General features: G+C 36.4%; 5 protein-coding genes and 1 pseudogene across 5 annotated transcripts; 1 reads left to right on the forward strand and 5 right to left on the reverse strand.

Annotated features, from left to right (window-relative positions):
- Positions 1-123: 123 nt before the first annotated feature.
- Positions 124-976, reverse strand: LOC149527367 (flavonoid 3'-O-methyltransferase FOMT-like). Its single transcript, XM_089783209.1, has 2 exons — positions 920-976; positions 124-647 (listed from the first exon to the last, which is right to left on the reverse strand). The coding sequence occupies exons 1-2, from the start codon at positions 959-961 to the stop codon at positions 432-434; spliced, it is 258 nt and encodes an 85-aa protein (XP_089639335.1). The 5' UTR covers positions 962-976; the 3' UTR covers positions 124-431.
- Positions 970-2,151, reverse strand: LOC149527368 (anthranilate N-methyltransferase pseudogene; annotated as a pseudogene).
- Positions 2,152-2,690: 539 nt separating this feature from the next.
- On the reverse strand, positions 2,691-5,114 carry LOC110413306 (isoflavone 3'-O-methyltransferase 4-like). Its single transcript, XM_021424069.2, has 4 exons — positions 4,953-5,114; positions 4,030-4,341; positions 3,407-3,471; positions 2,691-3,273 (listed from the first exon to the last, which is right to left on the reverse strand). Exons 1-4 carry the CDS (start codon positions 4,975-4,977, stop codon positions 2,950-2,952), a joined length of 726 nt encoding a protein of 241 aa, XP_021279744.2. The 5' UTR covers positions 4,978-5,114; the 3' UTR covers positions 2,691-2,949.
- Positions 5,115-7,070: 1,956 nt separating this feature from the next.
- Positions 7,071-10,490, reverse strand: LOC110414508 (protein DMR6-LIKE OXYGENASE 2-like). The gene is made up of 4 exons (XM_021425735.2): positions 8,669-10,490; positions 8,292-8,539; positions 7,876-8,197; positions 7,071-7,403 (listed from the first exon to the last, which is right to left on the reverse strand). The coding sequence occupies exons 1-4, from the start codon at positions 8,885-8,887 to the stop codon at positions 7,161-7,163; spliced, it is 1,032 nt and encodes a 343-aa protein (XP_021281410.1). The 5' UTR covers positions 8,888-10,490; the 3' UTR covers positions 7,071-7,160.
- Positions 10,491-13,294: 2,804 nt separating this feature from the next.
- LOC110413163 (protein LATE ELONGATED HYPOCOTYL-like) lies at positions 13,295-20,465 on the forward strand. The gene is given in 11 exon segments (XM_021423884.2): positions 13,295-13,508; positions 13,819-13,844; positions 14,109-14,300; positions 14,424-14,535; positions 14,759-14,820; positions 17,935-18,156; positions 18,257-18,445; positions 18,532-19,444; positions 19,447-19,617; positions 19,620-19,705; positions 19,810-20,465. Coding segments are annotated over 9 exon segments (2,211 nt in total). The 5' UTR covers positions 13,295-13,508; positions 13,819-13,844; positions 14,109-14,261; the 3' UTR covers positions 20,227-20,465.
- A 444-nt stretch (positions 20,466-20,909) lies between these two features.
- On the reverse strand, positions 20,910-21,917 carry LOC110413164 (serine/threonine-protein kinase ATG1a-like). The gene is made up of 3 exons (XM_021423885.2): positions 21,909-21,917; positions 21,717-21,787; positions 20,910-21,622 (listed from the first exon to the last, which is right to left on the reverse strand). Exons 1-3 carry the CDS (start codon positions 21,913-21,915, stop codon positions 21,386-21,388), a joined length of 315 nt encoding a protein of 104 aa, XP_021279560.1. The 5' UTR covers positions 21,916-21,917; the 3' UTR covers positions 20,910-21,385.
- Between the last annotated feature and the right edge of the window lie 6 nt (positions 21,918-21,923).

Raw genomic sequence — 21,923 nt, forward strand, 5'->3', positions numbered from 1 at the left:
GGTGCACAATTCATCGAAGTCAGATCAAGAAATTAAATGACTTGAAACTCGAAAGTAGAAGCACACTAACATAAGGACTTGACACCAAAATCCTGAGTCTCACCCACACGTATGAATTGTGTAAATTCTATTTAAGATCACAGCATCCAACTCAAATGACAAGTGTCATCAAATTGACAGGCTATTTAGGATATAGATTGCTTAGAAGTTGAACAGTCTAATGATAGTGAGTAAAGCATCGGAACTAGCAGAAAAGTCAGCTTACATTGGATAAATTCCGTCAACGAAAGCAGCTATAGTAATACCATCTACTTAAGGAAGTCCCAACTCATTGACCAAAACCTTAGTGCCAAGCGACTTGATGAACTCGATAACCACATATTGACAATAAACACATGGAAAGAGAACATCACGGAATGCAGCTTTCAATCCTAAGAGAATTCCAATTGATTCCGCTCCTTTTCTCCTGGGGTCAGAGTCAATGCAACAACATCATTTAAGTGTTTCTCTGGCATTGAGCAGGCAAGGTCGCTATAAATGGGAAGAAATTGCTCCACAACCATAACCTTTCCATTTTTTGGAAGAGCATTGTAGCAATTCTTCAACAAGTTTAAGCACTGATCATCGCCCCAATCACGAAGTATGCCCTAAATAAAACATCCATATTGCACAGTCAGCTGTAATTTGAAATTCAGTAAAAGAATTATTGATAGACCAAATATCTACTGTGAGAACAATAAAAAGAATTTGAACAACCCAAAACAAATGATGCCCTTGCTATAGCAATTTCAACTGCTCAGGAAGTCGGTTGGGTTTTAAGACAGGGAAAATAACCTTTAGCGGAGAAATCAGTTTATGAATTTTTAGGGAGAAAGACTGCTTCAGCCAAGAAAGTTGCTAATCAAGTCCAAATCTTTACCTTCATAAAAATGGGGTCTCCTTTTGGGATGCTATCAAACATATCTCCAGCAAAATGTTTCACACCTGTAACACATATTAGGTATTACTCCTGTCTACATCTAGGTACACCATAGATTAATAAATCACCAGAGTTCCATCTAGGATAACAGAAAGTGATCAGCAATCATAGTAGAGTCAACTTCCCTAAAATGAATAATTTTTCATAAAATTAAGGACATTCATTTGGAAAACGTTTATAGCCATCTCAAATGATTCAAGCAACTGATACTTTCAGGCATATTCTCATGCAATTCCGAAGTGAGACAATCCAACCCCCAAGATTGGTGACCTTCACCTAGTAGGCCAGAACAACATAATGGGTTAGATAAAATGCGGTAAAAGGCATATCCAATTAATGCATGCTTGCAGAATTAGCACAAGAAACAACAAAATAAAACAGTAGAATTAACAGAATAACATGACTTTGGCCAAGAAAGAGAAGAACTTGAGAAAAACTTGCGAAATACAAGATAAATAAAATGGATGACAAGCATACGAGGAAAAGGAGGGGCACTTTGAATAACATAGGGCAAGTCAAAATTGACGCCCTTGATAGAGGGATGCTTGGAAATAATTACGTTAAGAGCCACGCCGATCCCACCACCAACGTCGACCAATGTCTTGATGTTCTTAAAGCCCTCATACGACTCAAAGGATCTGCTTTACAACTATGGTTGTGTGGTTGAACATAGCCGTGTTGTAAACTTGACTGAACCTGCCATCCTTGCCAAGATACTCAAGCACGTGGTTCGTCCCATGAGCCCTGTTAAAGGGATTTCCCCCTTCAAGAATTGCATCCTTCACTCCGGACCAACTTTCAAGGAAAACCCTGTCATTATTTAAGCGCATCAAAGGTGCCAAAGAACGCAATCTTCATTGCGAGCAAAGTAGTTAGCCGCAGGCTTCAAACCATAGCAGCCCTCAGAGCAAGTAAACACGTCATGGCAAGCGAGGAGGGTGACAAAGCGGTCCAGCATTTTCAACGAGCTAGGGTCGCGTATCCCCAAGCGGGAAGCAATAGCTAGAGTTGAGAGCCTGGACCCGCTTGAGCAACGACATCGAAAATGCCAAGATCCATGGCGGCTTGCATCGCCCTAGGCAATGCCAAAGCACTCACAAGATGCATGACTTCTGTGAAGCTCTGTAGCTCTTCGTTCATGGCTTCGCTTCGAGAAGCAACAACTTGGAAGAAAGCAGGCAGGTATCTGCAACTTGGATTTGACCCTCTCAAGGTCGGTTCACTATTTTCCTTTTAGGGAACTTCTCTACTTCCTCTACAAGTCTCCACCTAAGGGTATTTATATATAACTATATAAAACTGTATTTGGTGAGAGGGAAATAAGCAGGGAAGGAATTTTTTTTCTTTTTTAATTAGAAAACGATAGAAAAAAACAAAGAATGGATTTGTACTCTTCTTTGTCCTTTCAATTTCAATATTTTCACACTTGAGAGGAAAATAACTCATTTATTATTGGAAATGAATTGATACCAATATAAACTTTAAATCTCCCAATAGTATTAATTATCTGAGTTATGAAACCAACAATTTATGAATGTATCTTATAAGACTAGACAGACTATACCTTATTTTATTTTTTGGTTGGAACAGACTCCACCCTCTTGTAGTAGATAAAGTCAATTAACAATTAGCCATCAGTGGAAGAGACCACCGAGTTTACCGACTTAGAGCACTGAATCACTAGATAGACATCCGATATAAATAGCCAAAATTTAAGTTCTCAAGCAATATATCTAAGAAAACACATATAATGTCAAAACATATAGTATCATTTTCCTACATTACATTCAGTTCCTAATCACAGCATCCATTCCAACCCTGTGGGCAAAGCATCTGACTTTGCTAAGATAACCAGATAGTTCACAAAATAGGTATGTAATAAAAGCGTCATAGGTATGGCACAAAAGAGGTTCCCTAAGCTAAAGTTAAGGCTACCATGAACTTTGAGGAACCCCCCAAGTGCCAATTCGTTAACCAGACCCGACTAACTTATTTGGAGATTTAATGAGCTCCAGAACACAATAATGACACTGGAAAGATGAAATTCCGATACTGTCAAACCCAGATTCTTCTGCCAAGCGAAACATTTCACCTTGTTTCCTCTCCTTCCCTCCAGGATTTAGAGTCATAGTAAGCACATCATTCAAGAGTTTCCCTTTGTGTACACTGGCCAGGTCAGCCACAGTTGGAAGAATTTGCTCTATAACAATAACCTTTCCATCTTTTGGAAGAGCATTATAGCAATTTTTCAACAACTTCAAGCACTGATCATCACTCCAATCCCAAAGAATCCCCTACAAATTAGCCATAATCTCACTGTTGGTTATCTGAAACCATAGTTTGCTGGTGCTAAAAGTCAGCTCGCGAAGATTTGGGACAAAAATATCTTTTAAGTCAGGAAAGATTCAAGCAAAGTTCAGAACTAACCTTCATTAAAATGGCATCTCCACTGGGAACACTTTCAAACATATCTCCAGCTACATGTTTCACACCTGCAACGCAATATAAATTGCTTCACTAAATTTGCTATGACATCTTAAGCAAATAATTTTGCACAAGGAGTTCCTGTTACTATGATAGAGTTGCATTCTAAAAACTATTGTTATTTTGCAAAGCTATAGACGATATTAAAATTAACTTTTGGCCATTATCAATTAGGGGCAGGTTCTTCTCGTCTTCTCCTCTCTCTTTTTTCTAGCGAGCAAATCTTTGCTTTTCCAACAAAAACGAAGCCACACTTTAGGCATTATGTTGTGTGATTCAAAAGATTAAAAACCAAACCCACAGCAATATGATTGGTGATATTGCAATCAAACAACTAACTGGATTGAATATGATGGTAATACAGGGTATTTGGATAATAAAACCAAACCCACAGCTGCAGGATTTGAAAAATTGCACTCCAAATACAGGGCATTTGCAATAATATAACTGATCATATAACCATCAATTCCCTGTAAAGAAAGAAGTTCCATATAAACTATATTAATCAGCAAAGAGAAATCATGAATACAACAAGAAAAAGAAGAGGTAATGAATTGGCATCATACCAGGAAATGGAGGGGCATGTTGAATAACATGCGGCAAGTCAAAGTTAATACCCTTGATAGAGGGGTACATGGAAATGATTAAGCTAAGCGCCACACCAATACCACCACCAACATCAACCAATGTCTTGACGTTCTTAAAACCGTTGAATGTTTTAAGGATCTTCTTCACAATAACTGTGGTGTGGTTGAACATAGCTGTACTATAAACTTGATTGAACCTGCCATCCTTGCCAAGATACTCAAAACACATGCATGCCATGGGCCCTGCTAAAGGGATTTCCCCCTTCAAGAATTGCATCCTTAACTCCAGACCTAAGAAACAATTGAACAAAAGCACATCTCAATAAGTTATGTTTTGACATGCATGGACTGCCAAAATGGAACTGTTGCAACAACACAGGCTTCACCTAGCCTTTTTACTACTCTCTAGAACGGCTTGCTCTAAATTTTGAACCGCCTCTCCTCCCGAAGGCTTTCTTCTATGTACCCCAAAAAATAAAAGATAAAACTACTGCATTTCTAGATAATTTAATCTCATTGCTTTTAGAATATGACATTTAATACCCACCTTAAAACATTTTGAACTATGATGTTTCCTCAATCCTAAATTTCCCAAATGCTCAACATAGCGAACAAACAACCGCAATTATATTAGCAATAATAATAGCTGTCATTTTTTGTAGTTGAACTTTATTTTGTTGCACAAACTCTTCAAAATTCTACAGTGTTATTTCACTGTGTGCGTTGGAAAATAACACTTAGCAGTTCAAACAAAGTGATATTCTGGGACCACACAAATCATTACTCAACGAAATTTTCCCCAAGTAACAGTTCATGACGGTGAACAAAAAGATACTAACGAAACCTAAAACCATAGGTCGTATGTATAAATAATAAATAGGGTGAAAGTTGAAAAACCAAACCAGCTTTCAAGGAAAACCCTGTCATGGTTCAATCGCAACAAGGGAGCCAAGGATACCCCATCTTCATTTTTGGCAAAGTACTTAGCCGCAGGCGTCAAACTGTAGCAACCTTCAGAGCATGCAAGCACGTTATGGCAACAGAGTACCGCGATGAGCCGGTCCAGCATCTTGAGAGAATCTGGGTGGCGACAGCCCAAGCGTGCCGCGATGTCCACGGAGCGGAGACCCGAACAAAGTGGAGCAAGCATGTCGAAAACGCCAAGATCAATGGCCGCTTGCATGGCCATGGGCAGTGCTGAGGCGCTCGCTAAACGCATTGCCTGTGTGAAATTCTCTAGTTCCGGGTTTGGTTTTTTGTCCTGAAAGGCAATCTCGGGATTGGATTTTGCTTTTGATCTTGATTTTTTCCCCAGTTTTTTCCTTCCCTTCTCTGCTTTAACGGTGTGAATTTTAAGGGCAAGGGAAATGTTGTTACGCCCCAGTGGAGTACCCAGCAAGTTGCGGGGAATTCGGGTAGACCAAAGGTCTAACGACTTTACCCCTTTTTTTTTTCTTACTATATTATAAAAATTGATTAGAATTACTTCCTGGAAGACAAAAATTAATTTTCCAATCTCCTATTATTAATAGATTTGTTTTAGAAAAAAATTAAAACACAAATATCATTCTCATTTTAATTATATTATTAGTTAAAGGTGGAGGTTACTATCAATATTAAGATTCAAGACTTAAATTTACTGAATGCATTTTGTGTCGAATATCCATGTACGACATAATACTTTTTAAAAATATAAAATAAATATTGTACTTATTTCTTATGCTTTTCTTTTTATAGTCTTTTATTCTTTTACTTAAAAGGAAAAAGACAAACTATAATTAATTAAATTATAATTAAATTAATGTGCTTATAATATTAGTAATAGAAGACATGAGCAAATAGTGTTATTTAAATATTAGCAGTGACAAATTTAAGATTTTGTATGAAGAGTGGTTAAAGACCCATCATGTAAAGTTATAGTTTAATATTCTTATAAAGGAGAAAAAAATAAAAGAGTTTAGTAGACTTATAAAGGAAATAAAAAAAAGAGAAAATAAAGTTTAGGTTTAAAAGGTTAACTGAGATTTCTTACCACTACTCTAAACCAATTCATTTGATTTATTTAGGAGTGATAAAATTAGATATTTTAAATTTTATATACATAAAAATAAAAAAAATTAAAAATCTCATTACCCCTCTCCCTCCACCTCTAAATATTAGATACTCATTGCATAAAATAATTATTAGATACTTTCTTGTTGAAACATCAGATACTTACTTAAGTTTGTTAATATCCTTAAATCTCTTAATTAGAAACTTGAAAATGTATAGTATTACGTTTTTAACACTCATTTATTTTTTTTTGTAACCTTATAAATACCCTTCAAATAACCTTTATAAATAATTAATAATCTTGTGTTAATATCGGAATATCATATATATATATATATATTCTAATTAGGTTTAATAACTTTTATAAATATTTAATAATTTTATGTTACTAAAATATTAGATATATACATAGTGGAATATTATATGCTAATATCTTCTTTTAGTAATCTTATTATGCAGAATCATTAACCTCAAAATGCATAAGAACTAACCCTTATCTGTATATATTATTTAATAATCTTTTTATGTACTGCATTAATAACCTTCTACAAATATCTAGTAACATTATTTTAGATACAGAGACTCTAAAATATTAGATACCTTAAAAATTCTTCAGTAACCTCAGTTTGCAAAATCAATAATATCGAAGCACGTTTAGTAATGTTTTACATGTTTTATTGCTAATTTTTTATAATTTAAATAATTTAGTGTTAATTACAAAAAATATTTTATATATAATATTGGAATAAAATATACTCAAGTAGTCTTTTTTTTTTTCAATTTTAATCTGTGAAAGTCATAATTTTTAAAGTACGTAATATTTTTCCATAATAAATATAATCATCACATGTTATTTGAATTAAAAGTAAATAAACTCATTAAAATACTTATATGTGACCCAAATATTCACATGCATAATATATCATAAGTAATCTTAATTATCTTAAGTAAAAATAATAAAAGTCACCTTCAGTAAAATTTCACACCCTTTATTTTCTACAAGAAGCATCCTTGCATTACATAACATAAATAGGGTAAGTAAGATAAGGACAAAGGTCTTAAATTTTAAACATGTCCAAACATGTCTCAGCGTTAAGCCCCCTTTTCCAGAACTTCTGGTAATATTCACTGTAAGAATAGTTCCTGTACAAGGGAGGATGATTGTCGTCGATCAGTTGCGGGGCTGGCCGCATCACAGCGTCGGGTGATGGGCAATAGAACGTCGGAATAGAGATCCTCTCCTCCTTGCAGTTCACCACCGCCCGGTGAAGCACGCTCTTGTAACGATCATTGCTTACTACCTGTATGGTTAATTTAGAAGAAACGGAAATCAAGTAAAATAGCTTTTGCTTGATATATTTCTAGAAGTACTTGAAACAGTTCGGGCAGACCTTGTCAAATGTCATATCTGTGTTCATATATACCTTTGGTATTTGACTCTTAATATCTCTTAGTAGCGGTCTATTGCAAAAGGATGTGGGTTTTTTTTTGCTAATAATTTCAATTTGAATGGAAAGGTATACGCCTCAACCTTTAACATGATTGTTTCGAGACTATATATGTTCATTGAGTAAGAACACTCCATTTTAACATTAAAATGTAATTACCTAAGCTTCAGGGCTATATCGTTAAGTTCCTGCTTATTATACTGGATTGATAACTTGCATCTTGTTAATTATCATCACCAAGCAATAAAAAGAACTCATAATTACTGGTGCATTGACAATTAATCCAGCTAGAACTTTCTGTATATGTATGTGTTAATTATCTAACCTGTATCTGGTCACCGATATTGACAATAAAGGTGTAAGGAATGGGGCTGACAGCAGACCACTTGCCATCTTTGAGCACCTGCAAACCAGGCACGTCAGCTTGAAGGAGGATGGTGATAACATTGGGATCAGCATGAGCAGGTAACCCATAGGTCAGCTCTGGTTCGGGACAAGGTGGATAATAGTTGATAGCCATGTGCTGCGCATGCTTTCCTAGTGCCGAATTGATGTAATCCCTTTCCAGGCCTAAGCTTTCTGATATTGCTTCCAGCAGTCTCAGCGCCAGCCCTCTGGTGTTCTTGCAGTAGTCTGCAGCAGTTTCTCTGTGGTACAAGAAAGAAATCAAACAAAGAATTTAAATGAAATCAGTAACATATAATCCTGAAGATGTGGTTGGTTAATAACTTCAAGTGGTACCTGAAAGATGGAGGGTTGGTTGGCCATTCATGAACATAATCCTCTAAAGGGAAGCAATGGAGTCTTAAGTAATCCCTCCAGCTTGATACGTTCTCAGTTTTCACATTGAAACTCGTAGAAAGTCTTGTCGTCTTCATAGGATCATCGGAGTAATTCTTCAATCGCTCACTCTCTGGTAAACGAAAGAATTCCTTGGAGACATGCAACATCTTATCAATCACCTCTGGTGAAATGCCATGGTTTTTAACCTTCAACAGATAACAAAACATATTATTGAAATGTAATTGATGTTACTCCTGGACGCCTTTTTTTACAGGGAAGCAATTAAATTTGGAGTAAACCAAAAGAAAAGAAAGAACTGCACAAAGTTATCATACCTGAAAGAAACCATAATTTTGGCACGCTTCCCCAATCTCTTTTATAACACTAGAGTGGTTAGGACCATGAAGGCCTTGGAGATCAAGGAGAGGGATGGAATGATCAAAGGTAACCTCATTGAGGTTTGGACGGTCAGATTCAGGTCGGACATAATTTGGAGGAACAGAGCTCACAGTAGATACAAGGTCAGTTAATAGTGGCTTAATTGTTGTGGCCATTGGAGGAATTGATGATAGTACTTGTATCCTGCCTTGTCCAGCCTCCGGGATGGTTTTGATGAAGGTAAACTAACAAATTTTATAGAGCCCTATGGCCTAGAAATTATGAAATTGCAGGCTTAACCTTTTGGGTGGGGTCCTCTATTTTTCCATCGATGGAAAAGGAAATTCGCATAGATTAAGTCCAAATTAATTGCCCAATTTTATATTCAGGGTAACAGACAGCAGATACAGAACTGTATATAAATGGCTTGGTTCTTCCAGCAAGATTCTTTGTTGTTTTTTTGACTTAGCAACTAAATCCTCTTTTCAAACTTTTGCTGAGATTCCAGAAAAAGGCAATTCCTTATTAGGCCTCTTTAAGGATTTAGCTGGCAATGAGGAACACTTTTCTTTTGTAACTGTCCTCTGGTTCCTCCTTGAAGATACGAGTACAGAACTGCTCCAAATTTACTGTTCAAAATACTTACAAATTACTAGACATGTAATAGGAGGAATGGTCATCCATGAGTCTATTGTTGACATATGACTGATGTATTCACCCTACGGTTCCATTGTCAAATTTGATTCAAGAAAAAGAGGTATTATACTTCACTTATTCAATGACAAGAAATCTTTGCAATGCCATTATTAAGACAAAATACTAAACAAATGCAGAGATCTGAATTCTTGGCATACACTTTTTCAAATGGTTGACAAGTAATATAATCTAAAAGATTCAGTCATAAGCTCAAAATGTTCAAACACAACCATCTTTAGACAAAGTCTTAAAAAGTTAGTATGACACAACCATCTTTTCCAAGAGATGAGCCATTTTTCCCCCTTTTGCAGCCTCCCTCTCTTCCCTCTGCATAACAGTAATAAACACTCATGCTGAAGTCTAGAAATAGAAGTTGGGCTATTTTCATGTAACCTTTTAAGATATGCTAACCATTGGAAAAGTCTATACCATTTTGCTAGAGTTCATGCAAAACTCATCGAACTTTATTAGAAGAAAAACACCTCAAGAAGCTGTTTAATTGTAATCATAGCTAGGCACAGTCATGCACTAACAAAAGGACGTAGCCAAGAATTAATCTCAATTATTACGACATTAAACATCAAACTGCAGACAAACAACCATCCAGTAAACTCCAAGAAGCATTGAATTTGGAGAGCAACAACAGGTTGCAGAGGAAGTAAAGATAGTACGGGGAGCTCTGCAAACGGAGTTACGATTCTTATCTTGAAAACCATCCAGTAGGAAAAGTTCCCCGATAAAACAAGGAGCTTTTGCATCAGGGCGTGCGAAGGGGGGGAGGTGAAGGAATAACGTCACGGCACCTTCGTCACCCAGAGCACGCGTCAGCAACTGGGGAGGCGGTGAACTGTAGGTTGGAGGTGTTCAATTGTTCATCTACCGGCTGCCTTTGGACGAATTTCTTATCTTGGCGTTGGCTTTGGATCTTCACTAACTATCATGTGTCTTGACAATATTTGTCTAACTCGGTTGATACTTTTTATTTTTCGTCATTCATCAATTTACGTGTTCTAGAGGAATTGAGGAATTTTGGGGGCCTAACTTTTTCGGTTGATTCACATATTTTAATGCAAATTAAAACATAAAAATGATCAAAACCGAGTGCTTTGGTCAAACTTGATTAATATATAATCTACGAACCTACCCTCCAAGGTAGGCGTGTAAAGATAAATTAAGATATTGTAATATAGATTAGTCAAAATGAAAAAATAGAGGTAACCACAGTTTTTTTCGATTATGAAAAGAAAGAGTAAGAAAAATAAAAAATATACTAACATTGTTAATATAAGCATAATTAAAATTTCATCACGTGTTTTTTAATTATATTAATTTATTAAATTTTAAAAAAATATCTTAATAAGATATATATAACAATCCTCTAACCTCTTTTATAAAGTTTAAAAATTTCATTGATAACCTATAAAATATATTTCTTATATATAATCATTAAACCCTTCAAATTTTTATATCTAAGTGCTTTAGCTCCCTTTAATATATATACATATATATATATATATATATAACACACTAATGAAATTTTTACATACGAAATTTTCTAAAGTAAACCGTATAATTATTATTTTTTTCACTACTTACTTCCAAAAAGGCTGTTGCTATAAAGTAAAAAATTAACAACTAGTAAATAGTATAAATTATATTTGATTGATTATAAAATATTGGTTAAAGTTGCATATCGATTAATGTATATTTGTTTCATGTAAAAATAAAATCTTGAATTTTGTTACTCATCAATACCAACAAATTTTCACTTTTACTGCTTCAAAGAAATTGTTTAATTTTGCATCAGAATATATATATATATATATAAATCAATCAAAACAAGGGAAGTCTTGATCATTATTTGTTAGAAAGTTTCAAGAACATATTCTAGAAAGCATTAAATAATTATTTGCAGTCAACTTTTGACCTAAAATTACAATTAAAAACAGACAACGTCATGTTATTAGGCAAAAGCAAAAGAAGGCTAAAATTCTAATGTTTGGATGTGTCATTTGGGAGTTGATTTCTCGTACTCCCTTAAGGACGTGTTTGGTACAAGTACAACATTGAGCTGGATTCTTCTCCATCATGCATTTTCCCGGAACTGAATTCATCCAAATTTTGGTTAGTGAAAGCAGGGGAGAGCTTTCCCAATTGCCACGAAAACTCAACTCCCATCTCCAAATTATAATCCTTTCAAGTGCATGGAGATTGGATTTCAGAAATCAGAATATTAAAACAGAATCCATTGGGGTTCATGACTGTATCACTTTCCTTTATAATCGTGGTAAGAAATCAAAGTGCAGATTGAAAGCAACATATGGCTCCTCCGACTACTGCCATAAACGCATATGAAAATGAACTTTTGATCCTTCCAAGGACAAAAGAAGAAGCTTTGGGTGGAAGGGACAATGGCCACGTTGTAGGTAGGGGGTGTAGGGTAATGGATTTTGATCGATGCCCCATTTTCCAGAGCTTTCCATATTCTTCGTGTTCACGTTTTTGTTGGCCCATGGATCTAACCTTTTGTTTTTCCTTGATCGGCATTGATGACATTGGCAAATCAATCAATTTGGGTTGATTATTAGGGTGAAGCCCATCCTCGTAAATTTGTTCCATAGAAGGCCACTTATCTATGATGTAAACCCCGAAGAAAGGAAACTGATATGAGTTTATTTTTATTGTTGTTTAAATAGGGAAAAGAATAAAACAAAATTAACTACACTTTGTGTTTGTAAATAAATAAATAAATAAAAATATCACTTGGAGGAGTCTCAAAAATATATAACTTCAAAAATAAATTTTCATAATGTGTAATTATCCAATTGATACATTGATTGATTATCTAATAAATGTGAGAAATTGAACAATCTTAATTTTATAAAAATAAATTTTTAATATCTCTTAGAAGATGGAGCATTTGGATCCATAATTATACTTTGATTGAAATTTTTTTATATAATTAACAAAAAATCAGATTCAATTTGTATATTTTCGTAATTCCTATTTCATCATGAATTTAAAACTTGTTAGATAGTAGATAGTTGAATTATTTAAGACGTCGATCTTGTATGTAAACCCCACAATTGAATGTTTATTTTCACTTGTGATTTTGTGGGAGGGACTCCAATTCCTTCCGATACAATGCAATGAATGTTAAAAACGAATTTTATCCTTTTGAAAACAAATAAAGGGAAAAAGAAAATAGGGGGTTCGTTGCTAGGATCATCACCGTAGATCTGCAATGGTCTCAAATCCAGCGGCTTTGACTCCAACTTTTGTCAGGTGCAGCAACAGTCAAAATGTTTTTATCCCCAACACCTTCGCGGCACCGCATGAACCGCAAACGTCGCACTAGAAATCCACTCCGCCTCGTCCTTCTCACCCGCACGATGCCGGATTCCACATCTGTCCCAAAACCGCCACGTACCGGTAACCCATGCCACGCTGGCGCAACGCCATCCACTTTTTATGCTAGTCCGTACGGAAGCAACGGGAACAAACCGGCCGGGAGGAAAGTCCACGTCACTGGGGCCCGCAGTGGCACAGCTGGAGGCGCTTTTACTTACTTGACCTCACAGGATGGGAACTTGTGGCTGAGATTTGAAGATGGGAAGCAACAGGCCAAGTGCAAAAAAGAAAAATAGGGAAAAAGCGCAAAGGTGGGCTTTACTTATCTCAGCCACTAAATTACTGCCACTTGGCAACATCCAGTGCATCTCTCCGTTCGAGTTACCGTTCACTCCTTCCCAGCCTCAAATAAAACTTGCCTAAATTTTGTATTTTTCAGAAAAATAAATCCACAGGAAATTGTAGTGGCTGAGATTTCTCCGTACTTCTCCCAAACTGTAGTTTCTGGTGTTTTAGGTCTCACCAAAAATGACCTCTCCTCTGCTATCTTCTTTGCTTTGCTTTGCTTCTTCTTCAGTTTTCTTCTAATCTTTTCTGCTTACTATAAAAAAAAACCGTTTTCCATTTCTGTTCATACCGATCTCCTCATTGCCGGAAACTATGAGTTCTCCGACTGGTCTCTGGTGAACTCTTTTTTTCATGCGTGATCGTTGCTTTCAGAGTTCTCATCCTCCATGGCTACCTCTCAAGGTATTTCCACCGCGTTTCTAGGGCTTTCCTTCTTTGCTCTCTGTTTGATTGCCCCCTCAAAGTAATTCTTGTCTTCAAAACTCTACTCGGCTGAGTTTAAATTAATGTTGTTTATACGAAGCTGAGTAGAGAGAAAATAAAAGTGATTGATTTTTTTTCCTTGGCAACCAAACAGATGGTAAAGAATTCCTTTTGTATATAATCTTACTTTTTAGCTGTTAAAACGGCAAAGCTTTACATTTACCGGAGGAGCGGATGTGGAAGTGCGTTGTTGATTACTAATTAAATCTTTTCTCTCATTTCTCGAAAGGTTTTGGCGCCTACGGGTTCGTTTTGGTGAGGATTCTGAATAAAGGAATTTTCTTTTAAGTTCTTTCGAAGAAGCCGTCTCTTCTCTCTGTTACGGTGGATGCTTAAATTTTTTATTTTATCTTCCACAGATTTAAATTTCATCACGAAATTTACCATGTGATCAACTAAAGTACTAGTTATGTTAAAAATAAATAAGTTTATTATGTTGAGAAAATAACATTAATTGGAATGGTTATAGAAAACAGAGACGGATCTCTATCGATTGTTGTTGGCTTTTGTGCTTTGCAGTAGTAAATAGTTATCATCGGGTTTTGTGGAGTTCAAAGACGGCTTTGCTATTTGTAGTATTGGATGTCAAAAGAAATGAAAGGAGGTTTGTGTTTTATCCATTGCTCGTTAGAGAGGATTTGAAGCAGCGCTACGGCTGCCCAGGCCCTGTCAATGGACACCTACTCCTCTGGAGAAGAACTCGTTATTAAGGTATTAATTATTATTTATTTGACATTAAACTCTTTTTTCTTTTAATTTATACCTGTTGATATTGTAAAAATGGAGTTTTTATTGTTATAATCTCAACTGTTGAATTTTTATGTTGAATGGTAGACTAGGAAGCCTTATACTATTACAAAACAACGTGAAAGATGGACCGAGGAGGAGCATAATAGGTTTCTAGAGGCCTTGAAGCTCTATGGACGAGCTTGGCAACGCATTGAAGGTTTTCACTTGTTTTTCCGTTTTAGATTTGAATTTTTTTTGGGTGGAGAAACAAAAATATTTCAATTGGTGCTGTCTTTTAAGAACTATTTTTATTGTGGGTTGAGCTAAAATTCATTGGATATATCTGTTAGGACTGACATATGAATTTTTTATATAGATTTTTATCTTAATTGGAGATCTGTCTCTTCTCCTCTCTTTTTTGTTTATTTGTTGATGTGCAGAACACATAGGAACAAAGACTGCTGTGCAGATCAGGAGTCATGCTCAAAAGTTCTTTTCAAAGGTCAATTGGTGCCTTCTTGCTTATGCTTATATTCAATGTATATTTCTGCATCTTAACTCTTGTTTCTGCTTGAAATCTATCAATTATTGATCCATCAATTGCACCAATTTGATTGATTGGGAAATCATACTGATTATTCTCTCTTATCTGTGTACTTTATACTGTTTTTTCCCCTTGCTTGTATAAGCAATTCTTTGATTAAAACAACAAAAAGAACAGAAGAGGGTTCCCAGGCATCTACAAGCAACAGAATGGGGAGAAAGGGTTAATACCAAATACATGTAGAGATACATAGCTTTTCTCTGTCAAAAACATTAGTCGTATAGTAGTATGATCAAATTTATAACCAGTTATGTGAAGAAGCACACCGGAGTTTATTTATTACCTAGAAAGAAAGTGATCTCAAGTTAGATGAGCGTCCAAGCTGCTTATAAGTACTAATTTAGCTTACCACACTTAGGGCAATAGCCTTTCTCCTCTCCACAAATTTGTCTTATTGTTGTGGAGATGTCAGCAATTAAAATTGTATTTATTTGGTCTCTGTACGAGATTGGCCATTAGATGTGTGCAAGAAAGGCTTCATGATCGTTGTAGTCTGATCTGTCAGGAAAGGAAGGAGTGTGTTCCATTTTTGAAGTTGTTATAAATGGTAGCTTTCTCATAGGAATTACATAAGCTTTTTATGCAATTTTGTACTTAATATATTTGGTCTTTTGGCACATAAGAGCCCTCTAGCATTTAGTCTGAATTTGTATAGTGAGTGAATTACACCCATTATGAGACACTCTGCTGTGAGTTTGGGCTGAGACCAATTACCATGTCTTCATGGCTAGATTAGATTTTGGCTCTGCTACAAATTGAATTCTACAGCATCCAAGGGTAGTATGTCCTGCATGGGCAGTTAGGGCTCAATGCCAATTAGTTTATCCTTCATGTGTAGGCTATCTCGAAGTTTTGACTATGGTAATAGTTTAATTCATCAGCATCCAACGTTGAAAATGAATCTGCACCCAGAGTAAACCTTTAATTTTAGGATCATATTTTGTTAAACCTTTTATGGTGGCAAGTTTCACACCCCTTCAAGACAATCTCCAAATGGATTTTGCCTTTCTGCATCTTATTGCCCAGTTTGCAATATGTCTCCAATATGTGGTGGGATTTTATTAGTTTTATGTTGTGTCATATTTTGTCCAGCAGAAGGTCTTGATGAACTTTTACCAAAAGACGTTCTTGGTGAGTGAAGATGTGTTTGAAGATGTCAATCCCAGTATGCCATATGATCTTCTATATGGCCTTATCTGAGGTTGGTATCCATTGAGAAGTAGATAGTGCTAGCAAGGAAGTCACATGTCATATGGTGTAAGATATAATTTGTTTGGACTCTAGGGTGGGTTGAGGTGTTTATTTAGTGGAATGAAATCTCTTTTATGTGTTAGCAATAGTTACCTAGTATGAATCGGATACTCATTAGATCTAAAATATGAATTTTCTTTGTCTTTCCTTCCATTTCTGGGAATTGGGAGAGTTTAGAATGTAGGATAGGCTACTTATTTGTTGTTGAGTATCATGCATCTATAAAGATTTATCATTTATGACAAGAGAACTAATGGCATTGTTTGGTGATGAGGAACATATAATACTGATCCACATATTTCTCTTTCCATCAGAAAGATGAGTGTGCCTTAATATTTGCAGCCAAGCTTAGGAGCAGCTGCTTGGATGTGTGTTAGATGGGCCTTAAAGCTAATTATGATGTCAGCGTTGAGGTTATGCATCTCATAGGTCCATTTGAAGAGATTATTCTTCTTTAGTGACTGGTGTATATCTTCAATAAAAGGAACCACTTATGGAAGTTTACTGGATTTCTATATTAAAGACTTATTTCCTGCACGTTATTGGCTGTAACCTGCCAATTACATAAAAGTTAAAGGTAAATGGTTACTGCAGTACTTTTTTCCTTTCAAATTTCTCTTAGACAGCATGTCTAAGTTTAAAGTACTTTTACTGATTTCACAAACAATATGCACATTTCCTGTTGTTAATAGTTTGCAACATCAGATTTATCTTGATTAGCTTATGATTGATAACTCTTTTCTGGAGGATAAGCAAATGAAGATTGCTCACGTTTACTATGGTTAATGCTTTGAGAATTTTTTTCTTCAGTCCAAACCAAGACATTTTAAGGATCTTGATTTTACTTGACAAAGAACATTGTGGATGGTTTGATTCAGATTATAAGGATAAGTTGTCATTATGAAAGATTAAACTTATTTATGCAGAACTAAAACTGTGATTTTTAAGAAACTACCGATAATTTTCTTTTTATCTTAATAGACTACTTCCCTCTCTCCTTCTTAACTTATACGTTGAAGTTTTCTCCTAGTAAACATGGGGGCTGGTTTAGCGAAGCAGTCAAGCTGACTGCTTGGCTAAATCAGCCCCCTTTTTTTGTTTAGCCAATGTTCGTGTATGTATGTTCAACTGTGGCCTGTTTGTATGTATGACAGTCAATGTTATATTGCCCAGGAGTCTCTCAGAGAACACGTGACAGATTTAAGGACTGAAAAATGTAGATAAATCATTAAAGATGGTTTACAGGATTCATGTTTTGGAATGAGCTTACCTGATTTGAAGGACACAATTGTCTATCACTTTCTGAAGGGAGAATAGATAAGAATGTGTTAATCTTCTACAAAATTGGCTGATGGATTCTAATTATTTGGTGAGAAGGAGAGAAATATAATGTATAAGACAGGCCATATAATTGATAATAGGAGTACAACATTTTGTAATAATCTCCAGTATGAGATATAAGTAGATGTTAGAGCAATTATATATGTGGACTCCTATTTTCTTGATAATATTTTGTAGTATTTTGGTTAGACTTACTATTTTGCATTCATTGGAGAAAAAAAGATTGATCTCTTTTCCTACAATAATTCCAGAGCAAATAAATTAATCGATCCCAACTTGAGTTATTCCATTCCTATCATATATGTTTAGTGTTGCACTTCGATATGATTGATGTTACATAGGCTCCATCAGTAAGTAGAAATGTTTTTCTTTTTCTGTATTCATTTTAGTCTAGACTACTGACAGATATTCTACTCTCAGTTGGAGAAGGAGGCACACGCAAAAGGCGTTCCAATAGGTCAAGCTCTTGACATAGAAATTCCACCTCCACGCCCCAAAAGAAAACCAAGCAACCCTTATCCTCGAAAGACGGGCGCTGCTACAACAGCACAGGTTGGAGCAAAGGATGGAAAATCTGAAACACCATTATGTTCTTTGCGTTGCAAACAAGTATTGGACTTGGAGAAAGAACCACTTCCAGAGGTTTATTTCTCTTCCCGTGTTCATGTATCAAATTCTTCATGTTCCTTAATTATGTTTCATTTTTTATTTATCCATGCATCATATGTATCTTGATTGTTAGAGACCTAATGGAGATGAAAAGCCTATAAGTCTGAAAGACATTCAAGATGATAGTTGCTCTGAGGTTTTTACCCTTCTCCATGAAGCAAACTGCTCTTCTGTGTCTTCCGTGAACAAGAATTCTATACCAACATCAGCAGCACTCAGAAACTCTTGCACTTTTAGGGAGTTTGTACCTTCACTAAAAGAGGTAGTAAATCATGATGACAAACATGAATCCTATGTCACTCTTGAACATAAACAATTTATGACGCTGATAAACTTAATGTTGAACAGACAATTCAGGATAATGGTACAAGCAAGGCTTCAAACTTGGATAATTCTTGCACTTCACATGAGAAATCAGCTCAAGCCCAGAAAAAAGATGATGTGGATGGTGGGTTACATGCAGATGAGATGCAAGCCACTCAAAATTATCCTAGGCATGTTGCTGTGCATGTCTTAGATGGAAGCCTGGGAACATGTGCTCAAAATCCTTCCCTGGATATGCCATTTCAGGATTCTGTATTTCACCCTACGGGAGATGTTCATGGACAACCTAACCTGTTTGCAAATCCAGCTGCATCTGCTACTACTGAACATCAGAATAATGCACCAAGATCTACTCATCAGGCATTTCCGACTTTTCATCCTCCCTTTACACATGTTTGCCCCAATCCAGAGGACTATCGGTCATTTCTACATGTCTCCTCCACTTTTTCCAGTCTCATTGCATCTACTTTGTTACAGAATCCAGCAGCTCATGCTGCAGCAAGCTTTGCAGCTACATTTTGGCCATATGCAAATGTTGAAAATTCTGCTGATTCTCCTGCATGCAGCCAAGGAGGTTTTCCATCTAGACAAATGAACCCTGCTCCAAGTATGGCTGCTATTGCTGCTGCAACTGTAGCAGCTGCCACTGCATGGTGGGCTGCCCATGGACTGCTTCCTTTATGTGCGCCTCTGCACACTGGCTTTACCTGTGCTCTTGCATCCACTGCTGCAGTTCCTCCAATGGATAATGGGCAAGCTCCGGCTGCAAGGACAGAAAGAAAAGATAATAATGATCAAGATCTATCCATGCAGGATCAACAGCTGGACCCTGAATGCTCTGAAGCTTTGCAAGGTCAACATTCAACATCTAAATCACCTACTTCATCATCATCAGACTCTGAAGCGTGTGGAGATGCAAAAGTAAATTCTGGAGTGAAGCAGCCGATGATGAGAAAGCAGCAGCATTAACTGAGCCTCAGGATGCAAATAAAACAAACAGAAAACAAGTTGATCGGTCCTCGTGTGGTTCCAATACACCTTCAAGTAGTGAGGTGGAGACCGATGCGTTAGAAAAACATGAGAAAGACAAGGAAGATGCAAAAGGAGCTGATGCAATCATCCACAAGTTGACTGCTGTAATCGTCGTGGTAGAAGCAGTAGCAACCTGAGTGATTCTTGGAAGGAAGTATCTCAAGGGGTGAGTTAATGTGTCTGCTTTTCCATGTAACTAATATATTCAATTGTTTGTGATAGTGTCGCATTTTGGCTCCACTACTTATTTGTTAGCATCTTTTTGGTCAGGGGCGACTGGCTTTTCAAGCCCTCTTCTCCCGGGAGGTACTGCCACAAAGCTTTTCTCCTCCACACGACGGTAAGAACAAGGGGCAGCAAAAGGACAATGTAGAGGATGACAAACAAAATTCAGATGAGAAAGACGGAGCTACATCAGCTTTAGACCTTAACAGCCAGACAGTGGGATCTTGTTCTGACCGTCAAGGGGTTGAGAAAAATGGTTTGTCAAGAGGTGGGGACATTGTGGAAGAGGGCCTGCGGACAATTGGACTAGAAAATGCAAAGCTTAAGGCCCGCCGAACAGGATTTAAACCGTACAAAAGGTGTTCTGTGGAAGCCAAGGAAAACAGAGTGATGAACGCCGGCAGTCAAGGTGAAGAGAAAGGTCCCAAGAGGATACGCTTGGAGGGGGGAGCTTCAACTTGACTTACGCTATTGCATGCAATTAACCAAGGAAAAATCTGTTGTTGCGTGTAATGTCTAATTTTCCCCCCTTTATCTTATTTCCTTTCATGTGTTAATTTTAAGACTAGCAGCTCACGAGACTTTTCGTGTAGGTGTGTGTACTATATGTCTACATTGACTTATTTACTTTCCTGGACCATGCACAACTGCAGTTAAAACTACTTTGAAATAGACTTAGATAAGAAGCATTAAGTACTGAATGGCTCTTGATTTGGCCTCTTTTCTCCAAAGTTATGGCCTCTTTTGCTTGCTGATCATATTCCTGGAACAAGCTGAAACTTTTTTGATGCAGTGAAACAAAAAATTAAGCAGAAAGGGTTTGCTTGCCTTTCAGTTGCCAGGGTACATCCACTGGTTTGCAAACACTAACTGCATTTTTATGCCTTATTTGGCCATTCTTCCAAGTCTTAGCTGTAGTATTCTACTTTAGATATCAACTCAAATTCTTATTTTCCTTGTTCTTTTCAGCCGATGACTAAAATTGCATTGTCAAAAGCCAAATGATGCGCAAAATGTTGAAAGTAGGAGGGTGGCCTTTTTCAACATAAATCAAAAAGGCCACCTGATGCGGTATAGATCTGCCTAACCCTTGTCCTTCGCTGCTTGTGGAGGATGATTTTGATTTCTCCAATTTTATTTCAGGTCGTATATGAATTTTTGTGCTACAATTTCATTACAGAAGACAACAGGGATTAGTGCATTGAGCCTGCCTCAGAGCTATATTAGCTAGTATGAGCAGGTTCTGTCATCTAGACTATCAACATCCACTGATTACCGTCAGGCTAGACAATCAATCAAGTGTGCTTCAAAAGCTCCAACATTCAATTGAAAGAATTCTATCCATGTATAGTAAAAAAGACTGTACAGGTTACAATTTCTATTCAAATTTACAGTCTATCAAGAGAAAGAAGAGTACTATTTACATCAACCCCTATGCAAAATAGATCATTTTGCTCCAGACTGCCAGTCGTTTGTTATATATTGTTTATGTACATTAGATTTATGTCCAAGTATGTCCATATAATGTCAGCCTAGACATGTATTCCCTTATATCTTGTCAATAAAACACAATTCAAAAATTGCCGCAGTCTTAAAAATATCAGTACACAAGCAGCAGTAATCACTTGTTTGGGGAGTCTGCAGACAGCTTAGGAAATGGTGCTGATGTTAGAAACTGACATTGATGAGACTGCAAGTGGTTAATGTAGCTCTGAATTTGCTTCTTAACTGCAGGAGCCAATGAAAACGGTGGTTTCAATGGCAGATTCATCGCCTCTCCAATAATAAATGAAAGTAAAAGCATCGCTTTAGAGTAAGATGCTGCTGCACTACCTTTGTTCTCCATATACTCATCTACCTAGAACAATGAAAAAACCGATTTTGATTAATATGTCACGACTACAAAGGGAGAAGAACATAAATTATGACATGAATGAACGCAAGTTACTCACAGCACCACTTGTCCCAATAGTGAGTGCTTTTTTATATATTATACCCATGGCATCAGGCATCTCAGCAGTAGCTGCAATATATTTGACAGATCTTAAATCAGATGAAAACCCAATTGAGAGTAGGCTAAGAACAAAATAATATTTCAGATTCTACAAAAAAGAAAAAGTAATATTTCAGATTGACAGTCTAACCATCCATTTCTTGAA

This window comes from Theobroma umbraticum, unplaced genomic scaffold (assembly GCF_002168275.2).
Source record: "Theobroma umbraticum cultivar Fairchild unplaced genomic scaffold, ASM216827v3 scaffold_4.1, whole genome shotgun sequence".
Taxonomy (NCBI): domain Eukaryota; kingdom Viridiplantae; phylum Streptophyta; class Magnoliopsida; order Malvales; family Malvaceae; genus Theobroma; species Theobroma umbraticum.

Coding starts and splice junctions, on each gene's coding strand:
- LOC149527367 (XM_089783209.1), bottom strand. CDS start 961: ATGTTTGATAGCATCCCAAAAGGAGACCCCATTTTTATGAAG. Junction 648..919: donor GAGACCCCATTTTTATGAAG/GTAAAGATTTGG, acceptor TGTTTTATTTAG/GGCATACTTCGTGATTGGGG.
- LOC110413306 (XM_021424069.2), bottom strand. CDS start 4,977: ATGACAGGGTTTTCCTTGAAAGCTG. Junction 4,342..4,952: donor AGGGTTTTCCTTGAAAGCTG/GTTTGGTTTTTC, acceptor ATTGTTTCTTAG/GTCTGGAGTTAAGGATGCAA. Junction 3,472..4,029: donor ACATGCCCCTCCATTTCCTG/GTATGATGCCAA, acceptor ATTGCGTTGCAG/GTGTGAAACATGTAGCTGGA.
- LOC110414508 (XM_021425735.2), bottom strand. CDS start 8,887: ATGGCCACAACAATTAAGCCACTATTAACTGACCTTGTATCTACTGTG. Junction 8,540..8,668: donor AAAATTATGGTTTCTTTCAG/GTATGATAACTT, acceptor TATCTGTTGAAG/GTTAAAAACCATGGCATTTC. Junction 8,198..8,291: donor ACCAACCCTCCATCTTTCAG/GTACCACTTGAA, acceptor CTTGTACCACAG/AGAAACTGCTGCAGACTACT.
- LOC110413164 (XM_021423885.2), bottom strand. Junction 21,623..21,716: donor CTATTGGGACAAGTGGTGCT/GTGAGTAACTTG, acceptor TCATTGTTCTAG/GTAGATGAGTATATGGAGAA.